Source organism: Brugia malayi (assembly GCF_000002995.4).
Source record: "Brugia malayi strain FR3 genome assembly, contig: Bm_v4_ChrX_scaffold_001, whole genome shotgun sequence".
NCBI classification, from domain to species: Eukaryota; Metazoa; Nematoda; class Chromadorea; order Rhabditida; family Onchocercidae; genus Brugia; species Brugia malayi.
The window spans coordinates 1,875,781-1,899,121 of NW_025062479.1; the positions used below are offsets into that span (position 1 = coordinate 1,875,781).

A 23,341-nucleotide genomic window follows, 5' to 3' on the forward strand; every position below is an offset into this window, starting at 1 on the left:
TCCTAAAAATGCATTCGAATCATTTTCAAGTGATACAAAATACGGTACATAATAAATCCTTTTCTTTTCAAGCTAATAACTTCCTCCCATTTCACTGTAAAACAATCCGTAAGCATATATGAACAAAAATATAGGACCACCACCTATCCAACTTTCACTATTACCAAACAATAACACTTTCATCCCAATTATGAAATATAAATGTGAGTCGAAAAATTTGCATATTATAACGTCTTCCTTACTGTCTTCTATTGATGTTCTGAATTTGCTTCCTGGTTGGTTGCACAGTTAATGATTTAGAATTAATTTGCCAATAAGTGAGGAATATCACAGGGATGAAGAATATTGGTCGTTCAAAATCACGCATATTTGCTGGAAGAAGACAAGCTGACCTGCAACACTTCCTAAAAGTATCATCCTGAGGTGGCAAGTCTAAATTTTTGATTAATATAATTAATACATTTTCAGGTTGAACTTGGCAATGATAATATAATTATCAGTTTAAAATAGAGAAATAGTGTGTAATCAATAAACTTGTTAAACGATATTTAATTTTAGACTCAAAACGAGCAGATATAAAACGGATCTATCATATATATGTCCAAAAAGTAGTATTTGACTTACCTGTCTGTATGATTGTGCTATTGCTATCAAATAATATTTGCAGATTTCAAATTTCTTTGTATATTGAACATTTTTACAAAATTGCAGAATAATTTTAACCAAATCATATATTACAGCTCCTGAAATATTTTTTCTTTTCTTATTTCTCAGGAAAACAGTTGACAATAAAAATGCTACGCTAATTTTTAAATCATTTCATTGATTTTTTTACTTCCAGTTTACATTAGTAAAAATTATCACTGACCCACCTTAAGTGATCGATTGTTTCTATGTAATAATAAGTAGCAATGAAAATGGACGTAACATCACAAGAACAAAAAAAGAAAAAAAAAAAAAAACATGAAATTTTACAACATGCGTGTTAATGATGAAAGCAATGATTTTATAAGTTGCAATAAAATTGATCCAATTGTAAGAATATGCTTGTGATGTAAAACTATTACTAAAAAATAAAACAAGCATTTAAATCTACTTTTATAAATCTTTATAACTAAAAACTGCTACGAATTCCAAATTACAAAGTGATTCAAGTATCGTAATTCTGTTACGGCTTCTTTTTTCAACGGCCCTGCGTAAAATCTTTTATTCGATTATTTTGAATTGTTTTAGGCTTGTTGTTGTTTTGAGAAAGTGAACAGCTACATTGTTCGTTTTCGAAGTGATGAGAAGTAGTGAACTTATAATTAATTAATTATCTTATTTTTTAGATGATTGTATGACGTAATTCTACAATCAGCGATTATATGTGTGTACATGGATATTTCTGATTAAATATACTGCTTGAAAAGTAAAACAAAATGAAGGTGTAAGTATGGAAGAATGAGAGAAAAAATTTCCTGATGATTTCCTATTTTCTTGACTGATTTTCTGGATGAGTTCTTTTTTATAATTTGCCATATTATCTATAATTGTAAAATGTATGTTTTATTTTTCATTTCTGTCTTTTTCTTTTTCTCTTTTTCCTCTTTTTTGCTTCTTCCATCTTTTAGGTTAAAATGTTCATTAATTTGCACGAGTTTACCTTATCATATTGCTTCACTCATCTTTCCATAACAGTTAATGTTGACATTCTCTTTAACATCCTCTCTCATCATTTTGACGTTTATCGATCACGTTAACGCTTGTGTGGTTACACAACGTAAAAACATATCCGTTGCTCGCGTTTCCCTTTTGGTATTGCAAATTGGTCTTTTTGTCTTACTATATTCTAACAATTTCTTTGTCTCATTTACAGCAAAAAACAATGGCACAAAAACCAATTAGATACAATGAACTGGAAGAATTTCCTGCTGATAAGGTAAGAAATTGTCGTGTTACAGATAGCTAATTCATGAAACAGAAATGAACCGATCCATTCATCTATCTGAGTGAATCATTCCCTTTTCGATGGCTAACAACTAACAAAATTTTATGATAATTATGTCAAAGAGCTTCTTCACATCTGTAATCAGTCGTGTTGCAGAAAAGTGAAGGAAGTGCTGTAAGTTGGAGCAGTTTCTAAATGATAAAAGTAATGCAGGTATACACAGGGTGGCGCAAGGATTGCCTTCCTGTGGTAGCTTCACTGCTGATATAAAGCTTTTTCTTCTGTGACGGTAATTGAGCTGTTGAAAAGCTTAAAGCTAGCTATCTGTTACTTACCAGTAAGTGACAATAGGATAAGTAGAAATACAGATTTCTTTCGACTTACCTATGAAATCACCAATGAATTGTTGAAGTTGAAAAATTGTAATTGTAACTGTAGTGATATAGAGAAGTTTTTGTTGTAGAGTATAAAATATTGAAGCGGTCATTCTGAAGGTTTTGAAAGACGTTACGGATCTATGTCAAGTAGGGATATTCTACCCGGAGATCTATTCAACTGAAAGGATTGATTATTGTGAAAGGTGAACCGTACAGTTTAATTGAGTGGTGAATTAGCGAGGATAACAAGCATTTTCTCATTTTAGCTTACTTGTTTGGTAACATTTTTCAAATTTTAAGCAGTAATTTATTTCCATATATTAAATACATCTATTATAGATAGTGCCTCAAAATGGGTTCGCGATCATATTGATAATCACATGAAGATGGAAATCATTAAAATGGAAGAGCCACAGAAAGCATTGTGTTTCTGAGTTATAGCGATAGTGTTTGATTGTTCTTGTATCATCGAACTTTTTCTTAATTGTATGATTGTAAAAGAGAGAATTTGAATATAAAAGAATTCCTGTCAACAATGCAATCGGAGAATTATTCACTATTTTATATCGCAAGATTTTTTTTTTTTGCATAAAAAAGAATGATTTTTTTCTCTCAATCTTTTTTTGATTAACACAAATTTTTCAATTTTTTAAGTGAATAGTAAACAAATAAACACTACTTTCCATTTAAACTTGTAATATGTATCATTTTCGGACAACTAAATGAAGTTTCTTCAGCAATTCTTCTTTTCACATTCTAATCCTCACGTTTCGTTGTCGTTGGCTAATCAATATGTCTATGAGATTACAAAGCAATCAGGAAGTTTTATCTACTGCATTGTGGTGATAATAATATCATCAACAATATTAAACAAATTTTAAATTTCAGTTTTTCAAAAACAATACACGTGCAGATTTCTTGTGCAACAACATTTTGTATTATTCATTAAGATATGTTTGTATTCAGAATCATTCAATTTTTCATTTATTTTCCCATTTCGATTACATGTCTAAATTGTTGACATATTGCTCTAACAAAATTTTTTCACACGAAATTTTCAGCATAAGCAAAATAAATCTGTTAATAAAATATTTTCAAACTAAAAATTGAACGACGATACTTTATAAACGGTACCTTACAGAAGGGATTACTTCAATTCGTGTAAATTTCTTGTATAACAATTTTTATTATAAATTTATTGATTCCTTCCTGCGTACCATACTCTATAATTCGGTCAATTTAAATTTCATTTGATCATGAACGATAGAACTGATTTAATGTGATTTTACTTTTCCGATAATGACTTAGCATTTCATATCATACTTAAGGTAAATTTGATGATCTATATATGCGCCTTTTAGCTCATCATTTCTTTCTTGCATTAATCAATCCTTCGATCACTTTAAGATGTCTCTGTTTTAGCGGAATTCATTTATGATTTATCAAAGTTTAGATGTCCTCTCTCTTCACAAACCCAAATGCACATTCACTTATTCGAAATGGATAATAATGACAACTGAATGTAAACAGATAGTTCCAATCTCTTCAGCTTTAACTGAAATCTAATTCACAAAATTTTGTCACGTTGACTGCATTCTGCCAGTTATCATCCACTGACAAACGTTTTTTACGGTATTATAAAAACGAACCGTTATCACTGAATCACAGATAATATATAAAGTACTATGTAAATCATCTGTCACCATTTGCTAACACATGATTCGTCCGATATGAGATCATTTGTTTTATTGTCACCTATACAAACGATTTATCTTGCATTCAATACACATTAACAAATCATTAATTAACATGTCATTTGTCTGGCACAAAGAAAATCATCTCACTGACTAGCAGATTATGTCTCCGATGTTAATTCGTTTGTTACCATTAAGTCCAGTGTTGATTAAACAGTCTGTTATCACTAACTGGAAGATGATTAGTGCAGAATTAATGATGATTCGTTCGGCAGTAATTAAATCCTCTGTTACCCATCAAGAATTTATTTGTAGTAGTCACTAAATTGCTGATTATTTGTCCGATATTAATTAAATCATCAATTATGTTCGACTGTTTAAAACAATATTTCATTCATGTAAGTTATTTCTACACTACCTATAAATATCACTTCAGTTTACTTATTGTAATAGTTTGCTTTTCTTTATAAAAAGCAATAATTAAGCATTAGTTTATATTTCAAATTATGATATAACAAATAGAATAATACCAAGCTTTGTGGTGAAAGTAAGGTAATGTGAAGTGTAATAATCCTTAATTTAAATCACTTTAATGTTATTCAAACGTTAACTCAAAACTTTCTAGCTCTAAATTCAGAATAATTTTCTTCAATGTGAATATACAAAATTGTCACCACTATCGACTCGTTCTAATGTAGATTTTTTATCTGTTGACAGTAAAAATGGTTGCTTTTACTGTTCTAGAATTGGATGACATTATAGGAATAATAAATTTACCGACCTTATCTATTTTATGCAGCATATTTACTTAAATTAATCTTCAGTGTAATAATTTGCTTTTATTTTTCATCAACTGAAACTTTTGAGTTTCTTTATCTCCAGTTTTTTCCTTGATGATGGATGTGACATCATCGAATAGAGTCTTTCATCACATTTCAAATTCTCTTGGAAGGGATGTCAGGTGATAGTTTTTTGATATGTTTGCTGTATATATTATATGAGGGATAAAAATATTTTAGAATCATTCCAATCTATGTAATTAATTCATAACGATGATTTCCTATCGTTCTATGTATGTTATATACTTGTATTATTGTAAATGTTGAGCGTTGACCCCTAAGCAACGATCTTTTTTCCGTTTTCATATCTTGATTGTCAAAATTTAGAGAGAATATAAAATGTGAAATTAGCTGGTAGTAACTACAATTGTATTTTGAAATACTGCACCTCTAAATTTAGACTTAGCATTCGGTTTTTCATCATGTTCCATAAGCAGCATTTAGTATAATTCCGGATGTCAAGAGTGTTTTGATTCAACTTTTAAGGCATTTTTAATGATGAAACTGATTACTGGAGAGAAATGTGGGATATACAGACTTGCCATCTTGTAAAAATACAACTGCAATTTTGTTAAAAAAAAAAATTTATTAGAAAGCACAAAAACTGAACATCAGGTTAGCAATAAAAAAAAAAGGAAAAAACAGGAATTAACTGACATATCACTTTTACACTGAAATGTCCTGCTATTCAAGGATAGGAACGTGAACTGTTATTCATTACATGCTCAATCGGCGTGTTCTGCTCATCAGTTTGCTCATAACACGTCTCTGGAGGAACCGTTCCATCCAGACTTCCGGTAGGATTTCCCACGCCAGATCCATCATAATACTGATCGTATGCTAAAATTGATTGGTTTTCAATAACAAAAAAATCAGTTTGAGGAATTATCATTTGCTTAAAATCGAACTGATAGATGAATGAATGATTGAATAACACAAAGATATATTTCAGATAAGGGAAAAACTTGATGAGAAGTTTACTTATTACTTTAAAATATATCAAGCTAAGAATGTGTTTTTATTCTTTTCACACATCTCCCCTAAACAGGGATTATCTTGAGAAAGATTAATTCACAAAGACAGGAACGATACATTCGTGAATGAAAATTGGAAGAAGTGAAACTAAGATGCAATCTAGAATGCTAAATCTGATGAAAAAGCAACGGAGCAGTGTGACTTTGAAAGTAAGCAAACCAAAGTGAAAATCATTGACGCTTCATCAGTTATGAATATTTGTTCATTCAATTAATTTTAAACCTAATTTCGTTCACTTTTTCTCTTTTATTTATTCAGAAGAAAGAAAAAGTCCTATGCTCAAAATTGAACCTTGGAACTGCACAAATGACATATTATTAACAGTGTCCGCAACCATTTCAACGGTTCGCAAAATTTGCGACATCATTTGTGCATTGTTCATTTGATCCATGTGAACTTTTTGAAGAATTAAGTGAATCCCATTGGAAACCGAATTTAGTGTCTCCTTAATCGCTCGTATATCGTCAGAAATTCCGTTGCACCAACATGTTGAAGGTGGCGGATTATGCACTGGCATATCTGAAAGTTGACAATTTTATAAAATTTATTTTTTCATCAACTCATAGAATAATAGGAAATTCTTTGTACACATAGAGCGGTTCACACTGCCGATCACTACTGGATGTGTCATATTCGGACGACAGCTATGAGCCATATACGGTTGTTGCACGTGAGGACGGTTCGGTTGATCGAAGACGACATTCGGTGGAGTATCCTCAACGTTGCTAACTAGCGGAACACCTAAACATTTACCAAAAAATGGCCATCAAGAAATGTGCAAAGTTGCCATTCTTATCTATTATTATTATTATTATTATTATTACCTAGACTTTTCACACTTTGCAATACGTAAATAACCAGTTGCTATCTAATCATCACTAACGGTTAGTCTTGTACATTTTTCAACCTAATTCTTTCATTGTTCAATTAATTACACGTGTCTTGCATGTTTCAATTTGTCACACGTAATATTACATGTGCATATAAATAATAAAATTGAAAGTGAAAAGACAAACCAGTATTATTCGAGTTATTGTTGTTGATTCGGTTCTTTTTCGTTGCGTTAGAAGCACGTGGCTTGGAACGTACTATACGTGCATCATCTATAAAGAAGATATATGACATTTTAAAATTTCAGATGAAAGGTTTGGGATCATCTCCATTTCTTGTTTTTTTATGTGTACCATAGCTTATTTCAGTTAACAATATATAATAGATAAATGCTATATTTTTGTTAAAATATCAAAACTATTTTTGAAATAGTTGAAGCATTTCATTTTTATGAAAAGAAGTTAAATTAAATAATTTTTACCGTCCATAATGCGCACTACTTCACCATTGTCCACAGGAGCTGCGACATTTCCAGTCTGTTGTTTAGCTGACATTCCTAAAAATGCATTCGAATCATTTTCAAGTGATACAAAATACGGTACATAATAAATCCTTTTCTTTTCAAGCTAATAACTTCCTCCCATTTCACTGTAAAACAATCCGTAAGCATATATGAACAAAAATATAAGACCACCACCTATCCAACTTTCACTATTACCAAACAATAACACTTTCATCCCAATTATGAAATATAAATGTGAGTCGAAAAATTTGCATATTATAACGTCTTCCTTACTGTCTTCTATTGATGTTCTGAATTTGCTTCCTGGTTGGTTGCACAGTTAATGATTTAGAATTAATTTGCCAATAAGTGAGGAATATCACAGGGATGAAGAATATTGGTCGTTCAAAATCACGCATATTTGCTGGAAGAAGACAAGCTGACCTGCAACACTTCCTAAAAGTATCATCCTGAGGTGGCAAGTCTAAATTTTTGATTAATATAATTAATACATTTTCAGGTTGAACTTGGCAATGATAATATAATTATCAGTTTAAAATAGAGAAATAGTGTGTAATCAATAAACTTGTTAAACGATATTTAATTTTAGACTCAAAACGAGCAGATATAAAACGGATCTATCATATATATGTCCAAAAAGTAGTATTTGACTTACCTGTCTGTATGATTGTGCTATTGCTATCAAATAATATTTGCAGATTTCAAATTTCTTTGTATATTGAACATTTTTACAAAATTGCAGAATAATTTTAACCAAATCATATATTACAGCTCCTGAAATATTTTTTCTTTTCTTATTTCTCAGGAAAACAGTTGACAATAAAAATGCTACGCTAATTTTTAAATCATTTCATTGATTTTTTTACTTCCAGTTTACATTAGTAAAAATTATCACTGACCCACCTTAAGTGATCGATTGTTTCTATGTAATAATAAGTAGCAATGAAAATGGACGTAACATCACAAGAACAAAAAAAGAAAAAAAAAAAAAACATGAAATTTTACAACATGCGTGTTAATGATGAAAGCAATGATTTTATAAGTTGCAATAAAATTGATCCAATTGTAAGAATATGCTTGTGATGTAAAACTATTACTAAAAAATAAAGATTAAAAAATAAAACAAGCATTTAAATCTACTTTTATAAATCTTTATAACTAAAAACTGCTACGAATTCCAAATTACAAAGTGATTCAAGTATCGTAATTCTGTTACGGCTTCTTTTTTCAACGACCCTGCGTAAAATCTTTTATTCGATTATTTTGAATTGTTTTAGGCTTGTTGTTGTTTTGAGAAAGTGAACAGCTACATTGTTCGTTTTCGAAGTGATGAGAAGTAGTGAACTTATAATTAATTAATTATCTTATTTTTTAGATGATTGTATGACGTAATTCTACAATCAGCGATTATATGTGTGTACATGGATATTTCTGATTAAATATACTGCTTGAAAAGTAAAACAAAATGAAGGTGTAAGTATGGAAGAATGAGAGAAAAAATTTCCTGATGATTTCCTATTTTCTTGACTGATTTTCTGGATGAGTTCTTTTTTATAATTTGCCATATTATCTATAATTGTAAAATGTATGTTTTATTTTTCATTTCTGTCTTTTTTCTTTTTCTCTTTTTCCTCTTTTTTGCTTCTTCCATCTTTTAGGTTAAAATGTTCATTAATTTGCACGAGTTTACCTTATCATATTGCTTCACTCATCTTTCCATAACAGTTAATGTTGACATTCTCTTTAACATCCTCTCTCATCATTTTGACGTTTATCGATCACGTTAACGCTTGTGTGGTTACACAACGTAAAAACATATCCGTTGCTCGCGTTTCCCTTTTGGTATTGCAAATTGGTCTTTTTGTCTTACTATATTCTAACAATTTCTTTGTCTCATTTACAGCAAAAAACAATGGCACAAAAACCAATTAGATACAATGAACTGGAAGAATTTCCTGCTGATAAGGTAAGAAATTGTCGTGTTACAGATAGCTAATTCATGAAACAGAAATGAACCGATCCATTCATCTATCTGAGTGAATCATTCCCTTTTCGATGGCTAACAACTAACAAAATTTTATGATAATTATGTCAAAGAGCTTCTTCACATCTGTAATCAGTCGTGTTGCAGAAAAGTGAAGGAAGTGCTGTAAGTTGGAGCAGTTTCTAAATGATAAAAGTAATGCAGGTATACACAGGGTGGCGCAAGGATTGCCTTCCTGTGGTATCTTCACTGCTGATATAAAGCTTTTTCTTCTGTGACGGTAATTGAGCTGTTGAAAAGCTTAAAGCTAGCTATCTGTTACTTACCAGTAAGTGACAATAGGATAAGTAGAAATACAGATTTCTTTCGACTTACCTATGAAATCACCAATGAATTGTTGAAGTTGAAAAATTGTAATTGTAACTGTAGTGATATAGAGAAGTTTTTGTTGTAGAGTATAAAATGTAAATACTAAAGATTACTAGTGTTTTTTTTTTTATTGTTCATAGTTTCTAGTTGAAAGCTGAGTTCCATATTTCTTTTGAGTCCATACTTTTTTCTGTTACCCTCTTTCTTAAATGTGATATGATCTATACTAACATTTAAAGAATGATGTATTATGAGGAGTAATAATTGAGTTTGGTATGACATGTGACGTAATATAATCGAAGTCGAATTTGGCATTTACTAAACGTGTATCCAACGTACTACAAATTACATAAGGTAACTTTTAGTTTCTTGAGGACAAAATTTTTAATTATATGACAGATTTAATGCAGGAGAAGCAATGTATTCTAACAGGTTAAATATCATCATGTGAGGCTTATTTCATCGTGGCACTTTCTGTTGCATGTGTTTTGTGAATACATGGGATTTTATAAAATATACATTTCAGTACAATCTTTTAAAGGAAAGCGGAGATGGAGGATTCACAAAAAAAAATTAAATAAAAAGTTTTGAAAAATTAAAACTTTTAAAAAAAGAAGAGGCGGGCGGGAAGAAGGAATGGAGGAAGGAGGAGGTCGGGTGGACACTGCTGTCTCGCATGCGCAGGTGCTTTGTTTTGTTTTTTTTACTTTTCTCAGAATGTTTGTTTATGCAATGTTGATTTGTTAGGTGAATGTGAACGGAAGAATGGAAAGTTTTTTAAGTGACGCTAAAGATGTTGGAATAGAACTTTCCTATAGTTCCAGAATTTTAAGACAATATATATATATATATATATATATATATATAATAATAAGTGGGAATAATACAGCAATCATTGTTGTTTTTCAGATGGATCAGTCTGTGTGCAGAAAATTAGAGGTGGCGGAGATTGAATGAAACTTGTAGCAGTTTGATAGTACAAGAAAGTTCGTTTAGGTAGTTGACCATTTTCTCCTCTCATTTTTCATTTTTATATTTGGTTCCTTTATGCGGTGGAGAAGTAAAAAGCTTTTTTTTTTAATGACGTTAAGAATGTTGAATTGAGACTTGTTAAAGTTCTTAATCCTAAATTTCAAGATAATGTGTGGAATAATGCGAGGAATAATGTAACAACCATTGTTGTTTTTCAGATGGACCCGATGGTCCGATCGTACATGTTTGGGAAAGGAAGAGGGCTAGTTCCCAAAATAAAAAAAAAAATGAAAAAATCTTTTAAAAAATTTGAAAAAAAAATTAAAAGATTAAAAATTTGGAAAAAAATGAATAAAATTAAAAAAACCAAAATTTAAAAAAAATAAAACAAACAATTTAAATAAAAATTTTTGAAAAGTGAGAAATTTTTTAAAGGAAGGCAATTAAAAAAAAATTAATTTAAAAAGTAAAAAATAAGTTTGAGAGGATAAAAAAATTTGAAAAAAAAAATAAAAATCCTAAAAGAAAAAAAAAAAATAAGGAGATGAATGGGACGAGGGAACAGGTGGGTGGAGAAAGGGAAGTCGAGTTGCTGTCTCACACGGACATATGGTTTGTTTTTTTCTTTTCATCTTTTGTTTCCATTCAGGCAAATGTCGATGAAAAGTTCTTAAAATAACGGTAGAGATGTTGGAGTAGAACTTGCTATAGTTTTTTGAATTTTAGACAATATATATATACATAGAATAATAAGAGGGAATAATATAGCAAGCATTGTTCTTTTTCAAATGGATTCATATGTACTATGACGTGGAGGGCGATTAGGAATATTTTAAGGTTTTGCTAGTCTTGTAAGCTTCCACTTATTTTAAGGAGGTAAAAACGACATATGAATGTTCGCAAATCTCATCTATAAATTTTGTGAGTGTAATCAATTTGCATTTAATTTAATTTCAGACAGTCGAGGACGATAACCATTGCGGTTCTTATTGTTTGCTTAGTGCTGGACAAAAAAAGATTTGTCGGCGAGACCAAATAAGGTAAGTAGCTTTAAAATGGTTTTAAAACGCCTTGACTCACTCGTAAACAAGTGAGATTAACCAGTCATAAAACGAAGCGGCACGTTGCAATCCAAGCATGAGTCAAAATTCAACATCGATTGACAGGTTGTGTGTAATTACAGGAACACTTCCGGCCAGCAGAACAAGGATCACAGGTAGTTATCCTGGATATGGAGTTTATCAGCAAAAGATGAGGAGATGTGGAAGGATTAGAAGGAGTATATTAACAGAAGAATTTTAATATGGACAGATTTTATTCAGCGCTTTTTGAACAGATTCGATTCGACAATTCGATATTCAAGAACACGAGAGGCAGCTCCTCTGAGGATAAATAGTGGCATGAAAGTATGACAATTTAATGGGTGTTCGACAGATTGTTGGTATAATTTAATATTTACTGTGTAGTATTCCTTCTTTTTACGATATTGTTCAAGACCAATAAAGCTATTGTCGATGTTATAGAGTTACAACAACATTATTAAAATGCTCACTGATAGATTTGATGCCATGAGCGGGGAATGTCATCTATGATACCAGTATGTTGCTATGCCTGTGAAGGGGAAAATTCTAAAGTGGTGCTGAAGCTTTCTCACCATCAGATAAGGGTAGTTTTCTAGAGCGACTACAAAGGGATTTGGCAGCACCTTAAGTAGATGCATACATAGTAATTGAAGTTGAAAAGTGCGTTATCATTTATAGCTTTAATATTTTTAGACGATCATATGCTCAGCAGATTTAATTTTTTTGGACGGTCATATACTTAACAGTTTATAATTCCAACTGGTTGCAGAAATACATTGCGTCTTATTTCATGAAATATTCAAATTTGGATTCTCCATACTGATGATCTATCTCATATTTTATTTTTATTAATACTTTTTTTCTAAACACAAATTCTGCATAAACCCAGTCTATTTCATCAAAAACATCAGTTCCTGCAGTAATGTAAATTCCGTTAAAATAACAAAAAAGGAAAGAAAATTAAAAACGATGGAAGTTGTCGTGCGGCATCTGCTGTATGCAATAAAAGCGTGGATAGCATGTATGTCCAAGATGCACAGTCAGAGTAATGGTATAGCTCATGATTCTTAGCTATGCTTTCTAAATGTTGCTTTTTCGCAAAAATTATCTTTCCAAAAACTGTGCCAGCTGCGACCAAACGGGTAAATGCAGTTGTTGGACTCCGTGCTTTCGGTCGGTGCTCGAGAGTCTGTGAAAATTCGTTAGGTCCCGTAGACTGGTATGTCATCATTTTGAGTAAGCTGTTTGCAACTTCTACGAATTTAAGTTTTGTGCAAATTGAAATAGAAGCTAGACGAATAGAAGCTATGAAGTTAGCCTAACAATTTTCTTATGAGTGGATTTTTTTTTTTTTTTTTTTTTTCAGAATTGTCGGCATTACTTTTCTGGATAAAAGAGTGATAAAAGGATGAAAAAGCAAGATATAAAAATGATAAAAAAATACAAGAGCAAAATATAAGAAAGCAAAGCTGAATTCCGACGAGGGGTGATTTAGTTATTGTAAAAATGAATGTATCTTACAATTGTTATTCTCATGTTCTAATCAAAAAAAAAAAGTAAATATGAACCGGGTTTTTTGACGAGAATGGATTTTTAAAAATTCAACCTCTCATCTTTCTAGTTTGGGTTTCATTTTGATTAATTTGTCATTTATGTTCAAGGTTTCTAGTGTTTTCAAATATTTGATCGCTATCCTTTTCCTTTTTGAACTTTATTAGTATTTCATAGATGCTTCATTTTGTTTCTCTTGTTTGTGGGATTTTTTTGACTACGATTTTCTGCATTGTTTTTGGAATCTGGCTACATTATGCTTATTAGGTGATTATCAGCTATTTTAAAATTTATTAGTTTGTTAAGGCTATGCAATAAATTATTTTAAAAATATATTATTATATTGAGTTTAAGTATCAAGTAGTTAGGTAGCGAATTTCATATTGCATAATTAAAGGAATATTTCATTATTGTACTGGATCAGCATCAATTAAATCCGAATAATTAGTGACACAGTTTAATGAAGTCATGTTTTTATCCCATCTACAAACATGTATAAAACTTATAATTTCCTTTGACAGTTTCTTACTGACGAAAACTTGAAATGCTGACAGCAGTTTTAGTTCAATGATTTCATTCAAAATGTTCACTATGAAAGACAGAAGCGTGATTTGAATTCTGCGAAAAAAAGAATATGGATTTATACAAGATCGAGTATTCCTCCATGAGAGTGTTTTTCCTCTTTTAAATTTTGAACACTTGAGAATATTTGATTTTTGCTAATCAGCTTACCTCTCTGTGTGTACTAAAAAATGTTGCTTCAAAACAGGAAGGAAAAAATTTTTGTATTATTATTTGAAAAAGTTTTACTTGCCGTTTTTTTTTTTACTTTTTTGGGGATCATATCTTTTCTTTTTAGTAACATCATTCGCAGCATGTTTTTTTTATTTCGTTTATTGTCATCATATGGAGTTTTTTTCTGGTTTTACTGGTTGCACATTTGTCGTTATTTTTATCCAGTCAGGTTCTTTTGTAGCTTTATTAATTATATGCTTCCCTTGTCAGCTTCAGTTATTACATAATTTTTCGTAGTTATATTCTAAATACTTTTTCGCATGCTTTACGTTGATTTTGCTTTTCATGTCTGACATGCAGAAAAGGAAGTGATTGATATGCGGTATACCAGTTTGTCTGATTTTATGCTCCCATATATGTTAAGCTGCCTTTTATAATATTAATTTTTTTTTCACAGTAAATGCTGATTGATAATAAATTGGTTCTAGCTATCTCTTTGCGCCTAAATATATCTAAATAATCGCTAGTTTGAAATTAATTTGAACATTTAGTGTGGTAATTATCTTACTGAAATATTAAATTTTGTGTGTCTTCACTTTTTTGAAAGTGAAAAAATTTTAGCGCATTTTAATTTTTAGGTTGTTGTAATTCTAATAATTTTAGTAAGACTTTCTTATGAACATATCGGTAAACAGGACGCCGTTTCAGAAAAGCAAGTAAAACATTATAGCAAGGTGTTGTGATTTATTAAGAACTGGTAGTTGGGTTGAAAACACGATTAATTTATTTGGGAAACGCAAGTCGTCAAAGCGGAAATTTTCAAATGAAGAATTGCTGAATAAAGAAATAATTGTGTGCGGGATTTAATGAGACTTTATCATAATTAAATGACATATTTTCTGCATAGCGCTTTCTTCTTTTCAAAAATCCAGATACCCTAGTGGATTTGAGCATTAATTTATAGTGTTATGATTATTTATGAAATGAGTGGTATATCAGAAATAGAGATCTGTTAGCAAGAAATTAATGGTAACATATTGTATTTCTTAAGATATTTTATTAAAGTATTATTTTCGCGCATCCAATCACGTTTTATTTATTTATTTTTAATTTTTATATGAGTTAAGTGAAGTGGGCCTTGCCACTGCTGTTACTGTTATGTGTGATATTTACGATTTGATTCCTTCAAAAATTAAATTCATCATTGGTTGCATTTTCTAACTTTGTAAGTGACAGTTTTGTGATGAATTATGGCAATACAAATAAAATGATTTTTGGCTGAAACTGCGTATATATATATAAAGTTTTTTTTTTTTCTGCTAACAAAAATGCACCATGAAATTAAGGAAATACCAATCACTGACACTCATTATCATGAATATTTTGCATAGAAAAATATACAACGTAAAAACAGAAATAGCTGACACTCATTATTTGGCTTCCTTGAAACGGTGGCGATTTTCTGAATCACCGTAATCAGTGCAAACAATAATTGATGAAGTTGATGATTTCCTCAAAACTTCGAAAGTAAAAATCCATTTTTTGCAAAAGTGCACAAAATGCATACTTGATCGAATGTACTTAATAAATGCTTTAGAACAAATAAGAAATTTAACCCATAATTTTTTTTCCTTTTTTTTTTTTGAGCACCATTGTTTAAAAAATTTCACTATAAGTGACACATTTCAAAGGACTGAAGTATGTATGAAATAAATACCAATAATATAATGTGTTTATGATTACATCTGATAACTAAACAATAAGGAATTAGGATATTTTGTTCGCAGTGTATTATTTGATCAAAAATATTTTCCATCTCTTCATCAGTGAATTTGCGTCGAATGAATTTATTGAATTTATTTGAATTATATAGTTATGGAAAGCGATTTAATATGTTTTACCCAAAATTTACTTTCACAAGCTTATGAGAGCGTATTTTAATTCACGAGAATATCTGAGAAATACTTGAATGTTTCAGCTCATTAAAGTTTAACAAATTTGATAAATAAATATATCCAGTTTCAGGAGTAAACAATGTACAAGTTTCTAAAGAAATAAATAAAACGCAAGAATTGTCGTGCTAGATACTTTGAAGTACTGGAGACTCAATATTTGGCGTGTCTATCCTGTGCAGTGCAAAAGACTTTTAATAAACCAATAGAAGAGCCATCCCAAAACAAAAAACTTAAACCGATATGGATAAGTTAATAAATATGCAAAGCTAACAAATAATAAAAGAAAGAGTCGAATTAGGCAGTTAGTTTGTAAAAATGGATTTTATCTTTATACTTGATTTTAAATCTAGTTTTTGGAGAAAAAATGACGCAGTAATTTTCTCTAACATTTAAACTATTTAGAATGACACTGAAACTACTATCTAGAATCTGCAATTGAAAGAAGCTCGATCTTTAATTTTATGTTTTCTAATCAATAAATTCATGAAATGTGATGAATGATTGGTGGCTGAAGATTATAATTTTAAACAATTAAAGAAGACGGTGGAGAAAAGGTTGGGAAGAAAATGAATCGATAAATCATATAAATAAAGTATTCCATTTTATTACCTACCAGCCGGTTGACTTGTTGTTACAGTTTTGAAAATTATTTAGAATAATATGATTTAAATATAAAAATGATCTGCTATGAAATCTCCGGAAAATATAGCTCTTGCAACAAAATGCTTTCTCGAAATGGATCTGAACTCATTATGTGTGCACTAATGTAAAGAAGAAATAATGAAAACAAGGATATTGAATCTGCTATTTTGGAAACAGTAAAAGTAATGTTGTGAAAAACAAAATGTCTCATACCTTCATTAATTTTTGTTTGTCACTGAACAAGAAAATCTGATATGAAAGTGATAAAATCACTAAACAAATTAAATGTGTCCAACACACACATTACTATCACATCAAAGATATCACAATATTATGCGTCAAGAAAACTCAAACAGTAAAACTGATACTTAAAATATAAATTATAATATTGATAAAAAACAAAACAGAAATTCTATGAAGGAACTGCAGATGTCGCAGAGGTCAATACAACTGCCCTCATAGCTGGTGCTGCACCAATATCATTCATCTTTGGATTCGGCAACGGTAGCTGCTGAGGTGAATTCTTCAATGGCGAACTCTCTATATAACTGGAATTGGTACGATGACCTGAAAAAGTATAATTTTCTCGAGTTTGAAATAAAAAATTCGAAAGTGAGCATACAGTTTGAAATTAGCATATTGCACAACTAATTAAATAGACATATTTGATATCGGAAAAAATGTGGGTTACATGAAAGTGTAATTATGAACATTAGCATCAAATTCTTTCCTTTTTCATTTACTCCGGAGAATTAAAATTACTGAAATATGAGTGTAGTTTTTCGAGTTTTTGGTTAAACGATCGTAATAAATTACGATAAATTATTTTTTTAAAAAAAAGTTTAGAAAAAAAAAACCATTGAGTTATTACCGGACTTCGTTGTCTCAAAAATATTTTCTGCTGCTGTCTTCTTACATTTTGTACGTGTCAAATTTCTTTCCTTAACTTTATATTCTAAAGTTGAGTGAGGTACCCCGTAGAAGCTACCAGCACGATGAACCGACATTTCACCGCGTCGAACTGATCGGACTGCTTCATCTAGTGCATCCTTCTTATATTTTCTGCAGTGCATCAAACAATTGAAAGTTACCGTTTGATGACAAACATAACGAATGTTTTAAAATAATCCAAACAAAAATCTTTAAAATATCTCTAAAATAAATGAGAAACCTGTATTGGCCTCGTTTCGGACGCGATTTTTTCCAGTCGAGTTGGTTTTCAGTAGTATTTGTTGGACTTCTACCAGTTTTCTTTTCTCCCGCATGAACACTTTTTGGTTCGGCTGTTTGTCGATGAACAAATGGTGACCAAAGCGATTTTTTGTTTTCCATAACTGGCTCATCGTTTGCTGTAGTTTAAGATTGTGCTAATAATTTATATGCTTCATAGACTTAGAAATATCAAAACAAGAAGAAGTGATACCATTAATCGATTCCTGATTGGCAAAGTGAGGCTTATTATTTGGACCAGTTTCCTGAATAATTTCCGGCACAGACACACCATCAATTGCTACAAGTGTCTGTTTAGGAGGTAAAATAATCCTGCAATATAGTAAGTTGATGACATTTGTCTTTTTTTTTTTTGAAAATTTGACAGTAAATTTGTAAATTTTCTCACTTCAAACCCCTTGATTAATAAATTTTATCAAAGAGAAAATTACTCACTCAGTAGAACCAGCATTAGCATCGTTTGGAAAAGGCACCGTAGTAGCTGGTGGAGACTGAGCTCTGTTCGGTGTTAACATGGTACCAAAGTTATTTATGCGCTTCTTTTTCCCACCAGTACCATTTGTACGCTGATCCTCAGCTGCATCGAGCTTGTAGATTTTGTTGCGTAATGTTGATCTATAATCCACGCATATTAAAGTACAAAAATTGCAAAACTCAGTTACACTTTACTTCATGGTCATATTAAATTGGTTTACTTAAATGTATGTTTTTGCGATAAAAAGATATTTGTACAATCTTTTAAATCTTCCTGAAATTTCTTTTTTGGTAGTAACAAGCTATGTAATAATGGAAACTAACCTTGGTATTCCATAAACCACGCTTGCTCGTCGCGTTCCGAGTCGGCCACATCGGATATCCCGTACAGCAGCATCCAAATCAGCCTGGGTATAGTTTCTCTTACTCATCGACGAGTGGAGAGTTCGTGTTCCAATGATATTCTTCGCTTGGCTAATTGCAGAATTATTTTCCTCATCCCTGAAAGTGGCAGTTAGAATTGAATTTTTTAATTTTTAGCTATCAAAATGTATGGCTGCATTGTTTGCTTATCACTAATAAGTGAAAAGGAAATAAATGAGTTTATCCACTTTATTTATTGACCATTTAATTAACTAATTGATTTACAATGATGGATTAATCAATCAGTGATCAGCTGCTTAAAACAAAAAATCACGAATATTTAACTGCACAATTTCTACGACACAGAATAACGAATAGAACTTTTGAGCAAATATAGTATTGCTTGAAAAAAATGAATGAAGGTAAGGCAAATTATTACATTTTTGAATGCAATTACAAGATGAGAAAATTCAATAATCTTTTTTAAAAAACTAAAAATGTTATACGTACTTAGAAAGAGAATTCGGTGATTTATCAGAGATAGCATTGATTAATGCACGCAATCGTCTACCATCTCGAGAATTGTGGGCCGATGATACAGCACATTGCGTAGCCGCTTGAAGCGCACGACGTGAGCTCAGATCTAATGGCTGATCTTCTTCAATCATCCCATTACTGTTATTCCCTCCTTCCTTGTAGAATAATGCTCTTGGTCGTTCCAACAATGATTCATTGCCAAACGATGATTTTGATAACCCTACAAGAAAGACAACAACATTGCACTTAAATTACAATTAATTCATGCTTCAGTTTAATTTAACTACACGTAAACCTAAATTAATGAATTTAATCTGAACACTAAAATATTAAATGGAAAGATTTGGAAGAAAAAATGAATTAATCTTTTCATTGATTATCAAATAATGATTAAACTTATATTCTCTCAATAAAAACACTTCAAAAATCCTTAGTTAAAAAATTAACTTTTGTTTTTTAGTTTTTTTCTAATTTCTCTCTAACAAGGACTAAGCTAATGTGCTGCATGATCTTCCTATAAAAAATCACTTATCCCTAAGTTATAAAGCACATTTTAGAAAGACAGTTTGATTTTTTAAAAAAAGTTAAAAATTCTTCTTATAAAATTTAGAAGATGCGGCATTCAAGAAAACAAGAATCCTGCTTTGCAGAACTTACAGTCCATTGTAACTTATGAGGAAAAATGAACCACTGTCACATTTCTTAAGAAAGATATTATGCACTTCGTCCAAAATTTACCATAATTAACGAATATGTCAATTTGCAAGTTTTTTTTTTTCTTTTTTTACCGGCATGTAAAGCTGGAAGGTTGTTGTTACTACATATATGAGCAGCCCGTATCACATTCTCTGCTTTAGCAGATATTGAAGGAATCATATGTTGAATTAGATGATTCGTTTCCGTATCACCATTTTCTTTACCTTGCATTATGATATTTCTTTTTGAAGCCGAAAGATACTGTTCACTTATTGAATTGTGTAGATTTTCTGGAAATATTTTTCTTGAAATGTGATGTGCAATTAAAAAGTTATGCTGAAAAATTCGAGTGGCAATATTTCAAAGTCCAGGTTTCGACATTAATCCGTCATTGGAAAGATAGTCGTAATTAATAAATAATAAAAAGATGGTATCAAGATTGCTCATTCTTGTACTTTTGCAGAATTCATTGCAGTTATGATCTTGTATTGATAAAACGCACTTTTATTTCTGTTTTTTTTTTTTTTATTTTTCTGTATTTATGTCATATGTATTAGTGTGGATGTCTTGAAATATTTTGTGTGTTAAATGTTATGTGTTTTATTTGGATATTTTATTTTATTATCTTTATTTTAGTGATATCTTAATTTTTGCTTTTTTTTTTCTGCTTTAAGCTAAGTGAAAAAAAAAAATGATTGAAATGATGTGAGAACAATCAATTGCTTCGACATGTAGATCTCAACTTTAATCCATAACTTAATATTATCTTGGTAGAAATTTATAATTAGCAATAACAATGTACCTGGTGAACGGTGTGAATTCATTTGTTGTAGCAACAAGCTAGATGTACTCCATTGTAAAAGGCTTTGACAAAATAGCTGATTTGCTATTTCAGCTAAAGTTGTTTTCATTTAATAAAACCACTAAATTTTTGTAAATTACTAAATATTATAATAGTTTTAGTATAAAAATACTAAATATTGTAATACCAACACATTTTTGCTTAATTTAAAAATGATAATAAATAGTTTGATATTTGATTTTCCAATGCCTTCTAGACCTAAATATAAAGGAATTGAAATTTTGTTCTTTTCAATAATGTGAAAAAAGAACAAAAAGCTTTTAACATCACATCAACTTTTAAAAAAAAGCAAAACTTTCGAAAAATATATGAGTGAATATTTCGGCAAATATATTGTAAAATAATTTGACTTTATCTCAAATTTTTATCAGTCTTTTGTTGCATGCATCTTCCTCACTATATCCGAACATATTTAAATGATGGCCTTTGGAACAAAATTTCTTATTCAAAAATTTAATATTATTCTAAAACTTAATTTTGTTTTGTTTTGGACAATGAGATTTAAAGGTCTTTTATAATAGATGTGACTAATAATTTATTACAATTTTCTGTTTGAGATGAAACAAAAAAAAAAAAAAAATTAGTTTATAAAAAAATTTGAACCTTTTTATCTTTTTTTGTAAGTAAATCAACTTATAATTTACGATATTTATGTGTGATTTTAGAAAATATATTAGACTAAAATTTCACAAATATAAAAGTAATACGTGAGAACTTACGAAGAGGCACAAATGGTGTCATCACAGGAAGGACGGATGGAGTACAGAGGTTTGAGAATGGATGCATGTAAAATAGACGAGACTGTGAACCACCGGATGATTCCAGATGTCCTGTGCTTTCCGGAGAGCTATTTGCTGCATTTTGCTCCATCTTAACTTGATTGGAGCAACCGGCACCGTAATATTCACCATCGCTTGCTGCGCTTTCATTCTCATGTTCGATTCTCATGGAATCCTGAAATCAAATTTTAAAAAATTTATTAATTTAAACAATACAATTATTTTTTCACTTGTATATTTCTCATTTTTTTTTTTTATCAAATAAACAGACAGAAAGAATAAGTTTCTGTATGACGAAAGCAGACATCAATAACATTACTTAATTAATGAAAATATTACTTTCGTGAAATAAGCTGAATTAATTCCCTATCATATATGTTAAAATTGTATCAACGTGTAAAGCAACATCAGGATTGCTCATTACAATATGTCTCAATTATCGAATATAACTTGGAAAAACAAGAGCACATCTAAAGTAACTTCAGGTTATCTTTCGTTAATCCACCTAATTTTCATTTTTCTTTCCGTATTTCACTTTCTTCAGCCTCTTCTTTTTCACTTACCCTACTATTCGTTCCAGTTTCAGGTATCATTCTACATAATGCATCTTGCATGATATGTAAAATCGAACTTGAAAGTGGACGACAATTTTTTAATTACCTACCTTTTCGGAGCAATCATCCGTGGATAACCGTAAACCATCACAAAAGGGGCATTTTTCGGTAGGCGACCAATCCTGCACAGTTGTATTATAATCTGCTTCTGTTTCTGTAAATAATGAAACATCTAAATTGTAACCAATTTCAGATAGCTGCTTTAATCGTCCAATTCTATCATTTTTATCTTTTTGATCACTTCAGCAACCAGTTTGCTGCTATCATTCTAATGCAACCACGCTGATAAATCGTTTAAGTGCTTACAAATAAACTAATTAATGAGTTTTGCAGTAAAGTTTGAACGATATTTTTAAATTTGGAAAATTTTCGAAAAAAATGAAAAAATCAGAACAATGGCCTAAGATTTTTAAAGAAAATGGAGGAAATGAATACAGTCGCTCAATTTTATCAATATATATATATGTTTATTTTTAAGAAAATGGGTGCCAAAGCATAATATTTTTGTGCTATTTTGCCGAAAAAAAAATCTTGAAAATTGATGTTAAAAATGTACAGAGAAAAAAAAAAAAAACGAAAAACATTTCTCGGATGTTGCATGTTTTTAAAAATTGATAAAATAAAAATAACAGCAAATGCAGACGGAAAAATCATTCTTATAGTAACCGGTTTTACCGCTATTATAAGCTTCTTCTATGATTCAACAACAAAAAGAAAAAAAATATGATTCAAAGACTAATCTTGAATTTAAGCTACCAAAAACATATGTTGAATGATTTCGAAATTAAGAGAACCTGAAAATCTTTTTGATAATTTATTCGTCTTCGTTTTTTCTTTTTTCAAAAATTAAAGAACATTTGCAATATTGCTGATAAAATATAGTAGTAAATTAAGTATTTAGTAATATGATAGTGGAATAAAGAAAAGAGAAGAAAGGAAACAGAACAAAAATATTAGAAGAGCCTATGAGAATATTCCAACAACAAAAATTCAGAATTCGATTTGTATAATCTACAAGATGCATATTTTTGGAGAAGAAAAAAAAAGACAAAAATGATGAAAATTTGCTTATGTTTATAATATTAATGACAATTTACATATTTATTTAAATTATAGCAAATGAAAACCTGCAGTAAGAGCAGTTGAGATTACATTGACAATGGATCGGCATTGTGAATTTCTTGACATATAACGCTTGCTTACTTGTTCAAAACCTGCAAGTGTGCTCCTAAATTGATGTGTCAGAAAAAAAAAATGCATGAGCGAT

General features: G+C 30.3%; 3 protein-coding genes across 4 annotated transcripts; 1 reads left to right on the forward strand and 2 right to left on the reverse strand.

Moving 5' to 3' along the window:
• Positions 1 to 5,528: 5,528 nt before the first annotated feature.
• Positions 5,529 to 7,260, reverse strand: Bm8233 (Uncharacterized protein; the record flags this gene model as incomplete). Its single annotated transcript, XM_043073277.1, has 5 exons — positions 5,529 to 5,680; positions 6,167 to 6,394; positions 6,482 to 6,616; positions 6,892 to 6,978; positions 7,188 to 7,260. 5 exons carry the CDS (start codon positions 7,258 to 7,260, stop codon positions 5,529 to 5,531), a joined length of 675 nt encoding a protein of 224 aa, XP_042929211.1.
• A 3,903-nt stretch (positions 7,261 to 11,163) lies between these two features.
• Positions 11,164 to 11,966, forward strand: Bm1367 (Uncharacterized protein; the record flags this gene model as incomplete). Its single annotated transcript, XM_043073278.1, has 4 exons — positions 11,164 to 11,166; positions 11,512 to 11,594; positions 11,738 to 11,770; positions 11,891 to 11,966. 4 exons carry the CDS (start codon positions 11,164 to 11,166, stop codon positions 11,964 to 11,966), a joined length of 195 nt encoding a protein of 64 aa, XP_042929212.1.
• A 4,965-nt stretch (positions 11,967 to 16,931) lies between these two features.
• Positions 16,932 to 23,334, reverse strand: Bma-mbr-1 (helix-turn-helix, Psq domain containing protein; the record flags this gene model as incomplete). 2 transcript variants are annotated; one of them, XM_043073279.1, is made up of 12 exons in its annotated part: positions 16,932 to 17,086; positions 17,391 to 17,581; positions 17,691 to 17,868; positions 17,943 to 18,061; positions 18,185 to 18,364; positions 18,548 to 18,724; positions 19,097 to 19,343; positions 20,044 to 20,109; positions 20,622 to 20,714; positions 21,401 to 21,635; positions 22,125 to 22,228; positions 23,202 to 23,334. In XM_043073279.1, the coding sequence occupies 12 exons, from the start codon at positions 23,332 to 23,334 to the stop codon at positions 16,932 to 16,934; spliced, it is 1,878 nt and encodes a 625-aa protein (XP_042929213.1). The 2 variants fall into 2 exon arrangements, with proteins under 2 accessions (XP_042929213.1, XP_001896335.2); XM_001896300.2 differs by having other exon boundaries at positions 19,912 to 20,109.
• Positions 23,335 to 23,341: the final 7 nt, after the last annotated feature.